This window comes from Bison bison, unplaced genomic scaffold, assembly GCF_000754665.1.
Source record: "Bison bison bison isolate TAMUID 2011002044 unplaced genomic scaffold, Bison_UMD1.0 scf7180017864472, whole genome shotgun sequence".
In the NCBI taxonomy this organism is placed as follows: Eukaryota; Metazoa; Chordata; class Mammalia; order Artiodactyla; family Bovidae; genus Bison; species Bison bison.
In genome coordinates this window covers 3,065,145-3,078,503 of record NW_011495033.1, presented here as the reverse complement: position 1 = coordinate 3,078,503, position 13,359 = coordinate 3,065,145, and the positions used below count along the sequence as shown (strand labels likewise).

The 13,359-nt window shown below is 38.3% G+C and overlaps 1 protein-coding gene across 2 annotated transcripts in view; it reads right to left on the bottom strand.

Moving 5' to 3' along the window:
* Positions 1–13,359, bottom strand: part of SSH2 (slingshot protein phosphatase 2) — a 103,524-nt gene that overhangs the window by 80,697 nt on the left and 9,468 nt on the right. The window contains exon 1 of one of the 2 annotated variants that reach the window (XM_010861376.1): positions 7,490–8,586. The exons of the other annotated variant lie outside the window; for it this stretch is intronic. Within the exon in view, the coding sequence (XP_010859678.1) occupies positions 7,490–7,512 (23 nt within the window). The 5' untranslated portion in view covers positions 7,513–8,586. Of the gene's footprint in view, positions 1–7,489; positions 8,587–13,359 lie in introns of those variants that run through there. 2 annotated transcript variants of the gene reach the window in all.

The following is a 13,359-nucleotide window of genomic DNA, read 5'->3' as shown; positions in this document are numbered from 1 at the left end:
AAAGCCTTTGACTGTGTGGATCACAAGAAACTGTGGAAAATTCTGAAAGAGATGGGAATACCAGGCCACCTGACCTGCCTCTTGAGAAACCTATATGCAGGACAGGAAGCAACAGGTAGAACTGGACATGGAACAACAGACTGGTTCTAAATAGGAAAAGGAGTACGTCAAGGCTGAATATGGTCACCCTGCTTATTTAACTTATATGCAGAGTACATCATGAGAAACACTGGGCTGGAAGAAGCACAGGCTGGAATCAAGACTGTCAGGAGAAATATCAGTAACTTCAGATATGCAGATAACACCACCCTTATGGCAGAAAGTGAAGAAGAACTAAAGAGCCTCTTGATGAAAGTGAAAGAGGAGAGTGGAAAAGTTGGCCTAAAGCTCAACATTCAGAAAACTAAGATCATGGCATCTGGTCCCATCACTTCATGGCAAATAGATGGGGAAACAGTGGAAACAGTGGCAGACTTTACTTTTTGGGGCTCCAAAATCACTGCAGATAGTGATTGCAGCCATGAAATTAAAAGACGCTTACTCCTTGGAAGGAAGGTTATGACCAACCTAGATAGCATATTGAAAAGCAGAGACATTACTTTGCCAACAAAGGTCCATCTACTCAAGGTTATGCTTTTTCCAGTGGTCACGTATGGATGTGAGAGTTGGACTGTGAAGAAAGCTGAGCGCCGAAGAATTGATGTTTTTGAACTGTGGTGTTGGAGAAGACTCTTGAGAGTCCCTTGGACTGCAAGGAGATCCAACCGGTCCATTCTGAGGGAGATCAGTCCTGGGTGTTCATTGGAAGGACTGATGCTAAAGCTGAAACTCCAATACTTTGGCCACCTCATGCAAAGAGTTGACTCATTGGAAAAGACCCTGATGCTAGGAGGGATTGGGGGCAGGAGGAGAAGGGGATGACAGAGGATGAGATGGCTGGATGGCATCACCAACTCGATGGACATGAGTTTGAGTAAACTCCAGGAGTTGGTGATGGAACGAGGCCTGGCGTGCTGCGATTCATGGGGTCGCAAAGATTCGGACACGACTGAGCGACTGAACTGAACTGAACTGATGAGAAGACAGCTCTCACAGATAATTAACTTCCTCATCTCTAAAATCAATAGTTGTGTAAAACATAGCTCTGAAGAACTTAAAAAGAATTTGTATTAAAGATGAACCACAGACCATCCAGAGGATGGGATCATAGTAAACCTGGGGAATATACCTAAATCACAGTAAAGCTGCCATTTTGTAACAGCCAGCTAACTTTGTTTCTTATTTCTCTTCTATAAGTGGGATCATAACACTAAACAAGGTGTCAGAGTAAACGATGATAAAAAATTGTGATGAGGTGGCTGTATCAAACCTTTCTACAAATAGATTTCCAGTTCTGAGGTCATATTTTCATTGACTTGGAGAAGGCACCAGAGGCACACCTGGCCAGGACTCAGCTGACCAGGATTTTCTAATCTCACTTTACACCTGGTTTGGTGCCACTAAGTCAGTTTTAGCAGTTTAGGCAGATTCTCTATTTATAAAAGAGAAGGTTAGTATCTCACCTGCTGTATGGAAACATGTAAAGGTAGAGAGGAGGAAAAAGCAAGGGACTCACAGGTGACCTAGAGTTCTTGCTCTGTCACCACTGAATTGTATAATATGACGTGAGGCAATCATATTTCATTTTTCTCAAACAACATTATAAACTTTTAAAGTTTGTAATTTTAGGAGATTACCACTAGCAACTGTAAAAGCATTCCATTAGTTCAAGAGGAGATCAGTTTATTTTTATCGTATTAATCCGTCAAAAAGACCAACTAGGTTTTTCATAGCAGAAGTAACTCTCAAAGAATTCCCCTAAAATGTTAGGTCACAACAGCACATTAAATGACGTTAAATGCTATAGACTTCTCCTTCTTAGTAACCAAATAGTTAATGTGTTCACTGGATTCCTGCTTCCATTGGAAATTTTTTCTGCAAATGGAATCCCATCCCTCCCCTACTTGAGTGTTGATCAATTAAAAAAGAAAAAGATGAAAAGATGCACAAACTTTAGTCACTAGTTGACAGAAAGTTTGTGCAAGGTTTCTAGAAAGTTAACAAATGTCAGAATTATATAAAGACAAGTTATTATCCTAAAGTACATGAAGCTTAGGCTTTATCTTTGAAACTCTGAAGAAATGTTAAGTTTTGGTCAAAGAAATAGAAAAGGAAACTGCCCCTTAGGCATGTTTTCATATGGAATGAACTCCTGGTTTCTTTCTGAAGTGATTCACTTTAGCTTTTAAAACAAATTTTTTGGTTTAGTGCATAAAACTTTTTCCCAAGGAAGCTGAGCAGCTGGAAAAAGCATCTTTACCTATAGGCAGAACCGGAATAGTTCTGTTTCTTTAAATATAATTGTAATACTAGTAATGAAGACCAGCTAAGGTCATTCTACTGTCTCTTTCCATATCAGCCAAGTCCACACCTCGCTATATTTAGACAAGGTATGCAGGCCCCACTAAAGATAGGAAACTCAGTCCTAGGCTTAGGGTCACAACAGTGGGGTTACTTCCTCAGCTGAGGGGGAAAGTCACACACAAAAGCAACCCTGTATTGATGCACGCATTCCTTGGAAACCAACAGAGCAACCAATGCTCAATTGTATTTCACTGTGAACAGAAGTATAACCTCTAGTATGCATACAACAGTCTCTAACATACATAACTTCACCATAGTCACGACTAAAGCAAAGGTAACTCACTAGCCAGGACTGGTCACCATGCCTCAGCCAAAGAGCTGTCTAGGTCAACAGGGTAAAATAGTCAGCCATTTGGTCTCCTGGGAACTGGAACAAATAGGTTTCAACTTGGGAATTCCCTGGTGTCAAAAACACCAGGGTCTGCCTGGTATAGTCCTCCAGCAAGGTCTAGCTGACAGCCTCTTAGACCATCATCCAGCAAAGAAAGAACCAAACAGGGACAAAACTGACTTGTGTATTTAAAAAGAAAAAGCTTATGGAACAGGGATTTTATAATAAGGATTGTGTTAAAGTGTGTCAAGGACATGGTAATCCAGGTAACAGAGGAATCTCCTTGGGTGGACATATTCTGTAAGGGGACCCTAAACCTGGACTCAAAACAAAGAGCCTTAGGAAAATATCTTAAAGAAAAACACAATTGCCCTTGAAAGAAAGCTAAGAAGACCCTAATAACAATCAGATGTTTTTGGTACCTCCCCAACTGTCAGGGAAAAAAATTAAATACATTTAAAGAATTCAGTAAACATGCTTCTGAAATGTAAGTATAACAAATAGAAATCTATTTATTTTCATTCAAAGGAAACTGCACATTGCAATTATGAACATTTCCACTGCAGGAAAGATAAGCAGATGTTGGATGTTTTCCCAAAGTTTTTAGTGTCACTGAAGAGGCCTACATTTTTTTCAGTTTCATGGTCAATGCTAAAAAGGCAACATTTAGAATGCTTTTTCTCTTCATACATATTTGAACATTTCTACAGTGACATATTTAAAGAACAGTCAGTAAAGAGAAAACAAACATACAGCTTACATACCATATTTGTATATTCACTTTCTAGTATATACTTCTAAACTAAAAGCAACATAAGATACATATTTAATACTTTAAATAGGATGAATTGTGAAAAAACTCCACTCTTGTTTCCTCTGCATTAAAACCCTACTCAATGAAAAATAACTGCATTTAAATATTCTCAACTGACACTGAAATAATCCTTTTGGAGGAAAAAATACTAAGATTTAAATAAATAGTTTCATTTCTAAAGGGTGTTTAATTTCTAAGACAGAGAAACTGATCTGAGTTTTCTCGTGGCTTTACATGCAAAATGCAGATTTTTTTTTTTTTTTTGCCACAGCAAAGATGCACTGGATAAGGGTCTAAATAAATAAATAGCGTGATATGGCAAAAACGCAAAAATGCCACATAACATTTGATTGCTCACAGTTCTAAGAATTTGTAACTATACATTGTAGGCTGTGGAATCTGGCATTAATAGCAAAGAATGGTTTAACGGGTTGGCGAATTCTTGACCCTCAGAACACAACACAAAGAGCACACTCATTCCAATAAATATCTCAGCCCAGGGCAGCGGTCCCCAAACCTCTCAACGAGCTCTTTATAATTTAATAAGTATCTGGATTAAATGTATTTAGAAATTCTAATTCTTTTGACAACTTTCCTTCAAAGCAACAACTTTAAGTCATTTCTGCCTTCCTAGAGTGCAAAGCACCAGAAATACTGTACACCAGTACTGCTTCTCTTTTCACTCACCAAATAGGTTGTGACTATTTGCTGAAGAACACAAACATTCAGGCTTTACAGCAATATTCCGTTTTCTTTACGCAAATACCATTCTTAGATTATCTACTCCAAGATTATCAGACAGAGAGAATTCAAAAGGCTGCATAATCCTCAATAGAGAGAAAATGGTAGGTCAAAATCTTTCACTGTGGGAAAATCATGAGTGTTTGTTTAAAAATGGATAAATGAATCTCACTGGTAAGGTTAAATAGCTTAAAAACACCTTACTTAATTTCTAAGTCAAATGCCCACAACAGTCTATTCCAGGTTCTTAATTTGGGGTGAGGGCAAGGTCATTACATTCCTTTGAGGATTTAGTGAAAACTATGGCTTTTTCCTGCAGAGAAATAAATGTACTAATCATTGATCTACAGACCCACTTTTTCAAGTGATTTCATTGTATTCACGAACTTAGTCTAAAACTCTGGATTAAAGGAAACTTTATTAATAGTTGCCCTGAAGAGATGGGCAATTGGGAATCAACAGTACCCACCTCCCACCCTGTCATCTTTTAGCAGATAACAACTCAGCTTTAACAAGAGCCAAACACTGAATGACTGGTGCTTGGATTTAACTTTGAAGCCAGAGGAAACCCACATGAATAGATAAGGCTGGGACTTTCTAAGGGTCTTCTATTAATATAATACTTTGGACTCCTGCCATTCTAAAGCACACAACGGGCAAATCCTATGAAAAGACCCTCTTACCTGCCCCATAATGCTGCCTCCTTTCCTATGGAAATCCCTCTACAATCAACTTGCTTATATCACAAAGATTCCCAAGCATTAGGCTGAAGTTTACCTACTGAAGCCCTGGAGTACCAGATACAAAAGGGTTTCAGCACAATAGAAGATTTTGGACAAGATTTTGAAATTCATTAAAGTCAAATCTGACTAGTGAAGTTTTGCTTCCCTAAATCTGCTGGATACTCTGGAATTTTTTAATAGCTACCCAGAGCATGCCATTTCATGCAGCATGCCGTTACAGTCCTTGTATTCTAACAGTGTGAACAATCCAACATCGCTAATACATTAAACACTGCTTTATGTGCTAGTGACTCAGCATGAAGGAAATGACCAGATTTAGGTTTTTTTGATCTTATGATTTTAGAATCCATGCTACATGGGAGAGAGGATTAAAGTCAATGTATAACTACCATGAAGGCTAATGTTTGTTTAAGTTAGCAATCTTTATCTGTTCCTATTATGTTCATAAATACAGTTGCCTCATATTGTTTATTTAGATTGCCTGTCATACCTAAGAAATGGTTTTATTTATTTACACCAAATGTCTACCCTTTAATTTGCAGCTCAAAAATTTTATCAGTTTACTGACCATTTTCTCTAAAGCAGCACTCCTTCCAGGTTACTTTTCATTTTTTGTTTTGCTTTACTTTTTATTTATAACTGTATCATAAGCTAATTAGTTACAATAGTTTATTTACATTCTGGAATGTAAGTTCTAAGAGCTCAGAGTTAGTCTTTTTGGATCATTCCCAGTGCCCAGAACATTGTAGGTGATCAATACATGAATGAACAGGTATTTACCAAGTAGAGATACAAAATTAATCAGAGTAAATATAGCACAGTAAAAAAGCATGAGATATAAAGAGGACTTGGATGTTAGTCACTGCTCTTGAATTTATTAGTTACATAACCTGAACAAGTCATTTAATCTCTTTGAACATCAATGTCTTTCCTTTAAAATGATGCAAAAATATTACTTCAAAGGATTATAGGCAATAAAAGAAGTAAAAACTTGCTGCAAATATTAATCATTATATCCCAGCAGTTATTTTTGGAAAACTGGCAGAAAATTCTGTAAATCAGATCAATTTTGAGAAAGTAAGTTACTGTTACCTAACCCTTGGTCTCGCAGAACTGCAGAGGCAGAATGAAGTAGTGAGGAAGCACCACATGAGAAGGGGTGGACTGGAATCTCACTTATCAGCTGGTTGACCTTGAAAAAAATCTCTCAACCTCTCTGAAGCCTACTTTTCTGATCTACTGATATAAAATGTGTGTGAGGGGGTGCTACCTCAAAAGTGAATTGTTTGAATCAAATGTTAATTATGAAAGCACTTTTTCAACTTTAACACAGAATATTTAATTTTAGTTAAATTGATTACCTTCCCTTAGAGAAAATCCTAATCTTGTTTGTTTCACCAGAGAAATGGAAGGAAATAGTATTATAGAATGTGTTGACATGGACTACAGACAGAGTATAGGTACTCCCAATTCTTTCTACAAGTTCTCCAACTTTGGTGAGAGGATGGAACAGAACAGGAACAGACAGAAAGGAAGATAGAAAATGGAAAGCGAAACAGGTTCAGAAAGACACAAATTAGTAGCAAAGAATAGGTAGCAAGTGGAATAAGTAGCAAAGTTCTGACCAACTGTGAGTCTATTTAATTTCATACCCAAGGTCACGGCCCATTTCATGGATGTGTGACTTGTGCAGCCACATTAAGGCGGTGCTTGAAAGGGCCTTGCACTTGCTTCAATGCTCTGATGCTTTTTGAACGGGGGCCCCCTATTTTCATTAGCTGCTGGGCCCTGCAAATTATGTAGCTAGTTCTGCTCGCAGTCTTTCCACTAGACTAAAGGACAAGGACAGTAGCTTACAACCTCAATGACTGCATACAAAGACCACTGCTAACTTAAAGGACAATTATTAACAAGTAGACTTTTAATTCAGAGAAGGCAATGGCACCTCACTCCAGTACTCCTGCCTGGAAAATCCCATGTATGGAGGAGCCTGGTAGGTCGCAGTCCATGGGGTAGCTAAGAATCGGACACGACTGAGCGACTTCACTTTCACTTTTCACTTTCATGCATTGGAGAAGGAAATGGCAACCCACTCCAGTGTTCTTGCCTGGAGAATCCCAGGGACGGGGGAGCCTGGTGGGCTGCCGTCTATGGGGTCGCACAGAGTCGGACACGAGTGACGTGACTCAACAGCAGTAGCAGCAGCAGACTTTTAATTAGGTTGGTGATCACCTATTTGTAGTATCTGAATTCAGAAGTTAGCAAAATACCTAGTAAAAGCCATTAATTAAAAAGCAGCAGACCAAATTAGAAACGCAAATATTATTTGCCTTTCCTATTTTGTGGCCCACCACGTTCTAATAACAGGCCAAATGGTGATGTTAGCAAGTGAAATACCTGAAGCTCATGTGACGTTTCATTCTGAAATCCAACAAAAGACCCGAGTGACTGTGGACTACCTTCAGTTTTTGATCTGGTTATCTGCTGCCTCACAGTACGCAGAGCAGAGTGACAGCGCCACAGAAATCGTCCCTGGAGTGAAAGCCCTAACGCAATCCAGTTCAATTAAATCACACCCTTTAAATAACGTTTTGTTTCTTTCCTGCTCCTTCGGACTGAGAGACAGCTGGTGGCTTTTCTCTGATTGAAGCTGAAAGGCTGAAGCTGATGAACTGAACATTTCCCACAAGGCAATTCAATTTTTGATGCCTCCCTTTCCCCTCTTAAAGCCAGACTGACCCCACACTGGTCCATTGTGACCTTTGGACTCCTTATCAGTCACCTCCAGTCTCCGATAGGAGTTGGACTGGCCAACCCACAGACGTCCACTCTCCAGTGAACAAAGGCTCGCTATGTAAAAGAGACAAGCTGTAGGCAGCGATAACTATCTGTAGAGAAGGTGCTGAACTCATCCTCTGTGTTCCAGCAGCATGTCCAGGACTGCTGCCACTACAAAACAGTGAAACTTCACCCCAAAACTTTCTCTGCCTGTGATTTAAACACACACCTTAATTAAGGAGAGAGCTCAGTTTCAAACAGAGGCAGGCAACCAACGTTAATGAATCCAGCAGGCAAGTGCGGCCTGCGTTCTAACATTCTTTTCTCCTTCCAGTCTTTTTTTCTTTAAGTTGGCCAGAAGCCCCTCTGGATACTGTTTAGATCTGCACAGACATTCAAAGTAAGATTCTTTAAGAGCTTTAGAAAATGCATACAACTCTTCTCCTTTCTCCTATATTCAATACTCAAAAAGCCTTTAAGATGAAAACTTTTTTTTTTCCCCAAGATTTTAAATGGCTTGTTCCCTAAAAAGTTTCTCTCTCCAACTTTGGGAAATATACACTGGCTTTTACAAACCAGATGAGGAAATTCTAACTTCACAAGTTTAGTTACGAGCATTAACAAACTAATATATATGATCATTTTTTTAGATGGTTGGATGGCATCATTGACATGAATCTGAGCAAACTCGGGGAGATAGTGAAGGACAGGGAAGCCTGGCATGCTGCAGTCCATGGGGTTGCAAAGATTCGGACACCACTGAGCAACTGAACAGCAGCAGCAGCAATCCTTAGTAAGACAGAATTTTAGGAAATCTCAATGCCACTTCACACTTCCTAAACAGAAAACAATGAAATGCTGTTCAAGGTTAATTTGCTGCAGGACCCTAAGTCAGTCAGTTATCTTTTAGCTCAAAAATCCCTAAATCAAAAATGGTGATGATTTTAGAATAAAAAAAAACAACACAGGGCGCAAACCCAAATTCACAAACACTACGTGTATATTCAACACCATCTACGGATAATTAGTTTTTCCCTCATCTTATCAATGTACTATTATTTCATCTTCTGGCAAGTTCCACTCAAATACCTTACAAATCATTTTCCATCAGTGACTGGGTATGAAAGCGATTCCTGATAGGAAAGACAAATAAGGATCAATTTTCCTGCGTCTTCAATTGGTTCAGATGAATTGAAGGATAAAACTGCTTCTACCTTGATTTTACTTTTTATTATTTCAGGAGCACTATGAAAATGAATTACTAAATTGCTGGAGGTACAGTTACTAAAATTGTAGACAGGTACAACATTTTTGGTGAGCAAACTGGCAGTCTGTACCAAAAGTTCTAGAGATAGGTATACCCTTTGGTCTGGCAATCCCAGAATTGAATTTTAGGGTATTTCCTTCAGGGACATGTGCAAAGATTTAGACACAAGGATATTCATTCAGTGAGGCTTTGTTTATAACTGCAAAAAAACTGAACACAATCAAAATGTGCAACAATAGGGCAGAATTCAGTTCTATGGAAAACAAATAACTCTCAGAAAGGATATGAAAGAAACGCATTTGAGGACAATGGCAGGATGTTCCCAATATGCTTAGTGAAAAAAAAAAAAAAAAAAACAGATTACAAAGCAGATGATAGAAGACAATCGCATTTTTAAAAGGATATACATACAGAGAAAGTTGTGGATATTAACAGAACAGTAAACATCTTCCGAAAATAATAAGGGTAATGCTTTTTGGGGAGAGGAGGATTTCTGATGTTTCTTATCATAAGCATGCATTATCTGCAATATTAAAAAAATAGCCAATACTTTTGCTTTGTTGATTTTAAGTACCAGTAAGACCAGTTCCATTAAGAAAATTTCTCACTCAGGACAAGTTCACTTTTAAGCTGAGTAGGTGGTAAAGAATGAGATATTATCAACTTTACAGTGCATCAGGTAGGCAAGTTTTTAAAGCACAGAGACTCTCCCTTTGAAAAATGTCCCCAAATTGACTTGCAAGACTGCCATAAAGAAGAGCACTGATATTCAATATTTTCTGGTTGATTTTGACTTTAATTGAGGGAGAGATTAGGTGTTGTCATTTCTTTAAAAAGCATCGTAAACATTCTTACGACATGATCATTTTCGGACTAAAAGGCATGTAACTTTGCTGGGAACTTCTCCAAGTGTCTAAAACGGCAATGAAGACGTCCAGCAGTGTGAGCACAGTGGACTTCCATCGTAACTGAGGTGGACCACAGGTGAGGCACAGGGTGAACAGGCCCCAAACCCATTCAGAGCCAAGACGAAGGTAGGTTTCTCAACAGATGTGCTCAAATGTATTTCCGAGGAGGTAAGAAATAAAGGAAGAAGAGATCATAGCAAGCCAGTCTACAATCATCAGTGTTTCTTTAACTTTGGGGAGAAAAAATTACCCTGGGTTTAAATTCATTTCGTTAGAATCACGAAATGGAAACATATCCAGTCCCAGTCTGCCATTCCTCTCAGTGCAGGAGAGCATAACAAGGCACAGTCTGCTGAATCTTCAGTAGCTGCAGTAACTCTTCTTTCAATCAGTATTACTAAACTATCATACTTTGGGCCTTATGTAACCTGGCATTTATACAATTCTTGGTCTTTATTTTTTAGTTTTTGGTTTGTTTTCAGTTTTACTGAGATATAATTGGCACACTGTACAGCATGATGACTGGACTTAAATAAATCATGAAATGATTATCGCAATAAGTTTAGTGAACATCCATCATCTCGTACAGATACAAAATTAAAGAAATAGAAAAAATGTGTCCTTGTGATGAGACTTGGCCTTTATTAATTGATGTTTGATCATAGGCTTACTCATATACGTGTAAAAGAGCCTCCTGTCCACTAGGATGGTTTTTCTATGTATACTTAAAACTAAAGGGCTGTACATTGCCATTGCCTTCTCCGTACATTGCTTATAGAACGCTAAATAAGATGAACCATTGACAACCAGGCCATTAAACTGGTAGTCAAGCCATTAAGAACAAAATCAGCACACCCTTCCCCCGATAGCTCACTCCACTGTAAATATCACAAGCCCTCTCTTGGTGCCAATGGGAACCACCCTGCCCACCACATGGTGCTGATGTAACCGCATCTAGAGCTCAGCACCTGGAGAAAGCAGGGAAGGAGGTTTTGCTTTGGGTTACTTGAATGTGTTTCTTTCCTCCCCTATTCCCTTCTTCCTTTCTTTTTAACCATAAAACCACTAGCAGATAGTTTCGTGATTTCTATTCTCATGCTGCCTATGGGGATTTCACAGTGCACTCCCAGCCACTGGTACTGATTCAACAACAGCCTTTGTAAAATTGGCAGCCTTCCTAAATAAGCTATGTAGAGTCTGCAAATGCTGGTTACTGTGCTGTGTAGTCTGTGGGTACTCGATAAAAACTTGATTAAAATTCTGCCCACATGATATATCCAAAATATACTCAGAGCTATTTTCTAAAGAGCATGATCGGTCTTTACAAAAGTCTTTCTGGATTTCTCCTTCCTACCACAAATGATTAACAGCAGTCATTCACTGACTCTCTATGGCTGTGACATCTGCTACATCAGTCTTCCTTTTCTCTCACGGCTCAAGTACCCTTTACCTCTGCTTATACTAATCAAGACATGTAAGAGGGCCAGAAATAAAGGTCAGATGTCAAATCCTACCATAAAATCTTTACTAATCGGCTCATTTACAATAACTTTTTGTCCTCTGAATACTTAGAGCACCAATTGCACCATTCGTCTGGCACTTAGCTGAATTGTGTTCTTATTTATCCTTTAATTAATCTGTCTTATATCTCTCAACAGACTGAGTATCCTCGCCACAGGAACCATGTCTTGTATTTCTTTGTATATCCCACCCTTTGCCCAGAATATGACAATGATGCAAATGATGGCATTTCTCCTACCAGGCTGTCGCACCACTCTAATTCTTTCTCCTATACTCTGGTTCATGTTCAAAAGGGCAAACATACTAGCTGTCATTTACTGAGTGTTTACTGTTTGCAGTACTTTATAAATATTACACTTAATTAACTTAAATTAACTACTTTTCATGCTAAGTTGCTTTGGTCGTGTCCGACTCTTTGTGACCCCATGGTCTGTAGCCTGCCAGGCTCCTCTGTCCATGGGATTCTCTAGGCAAGAATACTGGAGTGGGTTGCCATTTCCTTCTCCAAGGGATCTTCCCGACCCAGGGATCGAATCCAGTCTCTTACGTCCTCTGCATTGGCAGGGGAGTTCTTTACCACTAGCGCCACTTGGGAAGCCCAATTAACTACATTAATTAATATTAATAGACACTATAAGCTCCATTTTATTGGTGAGGAAACCAAGTTTTATGGTGGTTATAAGTTGAAGGTCGCTCAGCCTGTAAGTGGTGAAACTGATTGAAACTCAAGTTTGTTTCATTCCACACACCAGACTATTACTATCAGCCACAATAACAAGTGACGAGACACTGAACGAGTGATCCAAGATACCTTTTAAAAATTTCTAAATAGAATATTTAATGAAAGGGATACTTTAAGAATTGAGTGTGAAATTTCATTGGGGAGGAATGAGCATCACAGAGGTGGGGTTGATAAAATGATCTACACCAAATCTGGTCAAAGAAATGACCAAAAAGTTCAGTTTCATACACTGTCAGAATCTGTTTCATTCCCCTCCTGGGAAGAAAAACTGACACTGAGAATTCACATTACCTCATAGATGTTCCAACTTCTCAAACTAAATTTTCCCCCCAAATAAAGATGATATAATAATAGCAAATTAAAATTTTTTTGGTGTTCATAAGAACTGGATATATTAACTTTGAGAGAAACACAGTAATTTAAAGATGCCTGGAACAGAGGAGAGTTCCAAAGAAATGACATCTCTCTTAAGAGCTCTATGTTAAAGTGATACTTATTTAAAATCAGTGAAGAAAAATGAGAAATACTCATATTCAATTTATTCCTTATGAAGATCAACTGGCTTTTATTATACAAAATTTAAAGAACAAAGATGAGACACACAACTAAGAAGTTAAGCTCATAAACCTGTTCAGCCTTCTGTTGACATTTCTTAGGTTGTAAACAGGCCTGTCTGTGGCATTAAGTTTTAAGAATACAGACACCACAGAAGACAAGCAATGTCAAGTCCACAATTAGAATTGTTAGGGCTTGAAATATGCTGTTACGGATCATGAATAGCCACATGAATCTTTGTCAGTAAACAGTAAGTACAAATGATGAAAGCAACAATCATAACTGAAATTTTAATTTTTCTTTCTTATTAACTATCTCTAGCCCTAGCCCTAATAAAATGAAGCAGATATTACTCCCCCCAAAAACATAAGCAACAATTTGAACCATTTCAAAAAATGTCATTATTAAAAATAATAATAATAATAATAATAATTCTGTGTCTTCTATAACTGGAAAACCGAACTTACAATTAAAAAAAAAAAAAAAACCTACTCTA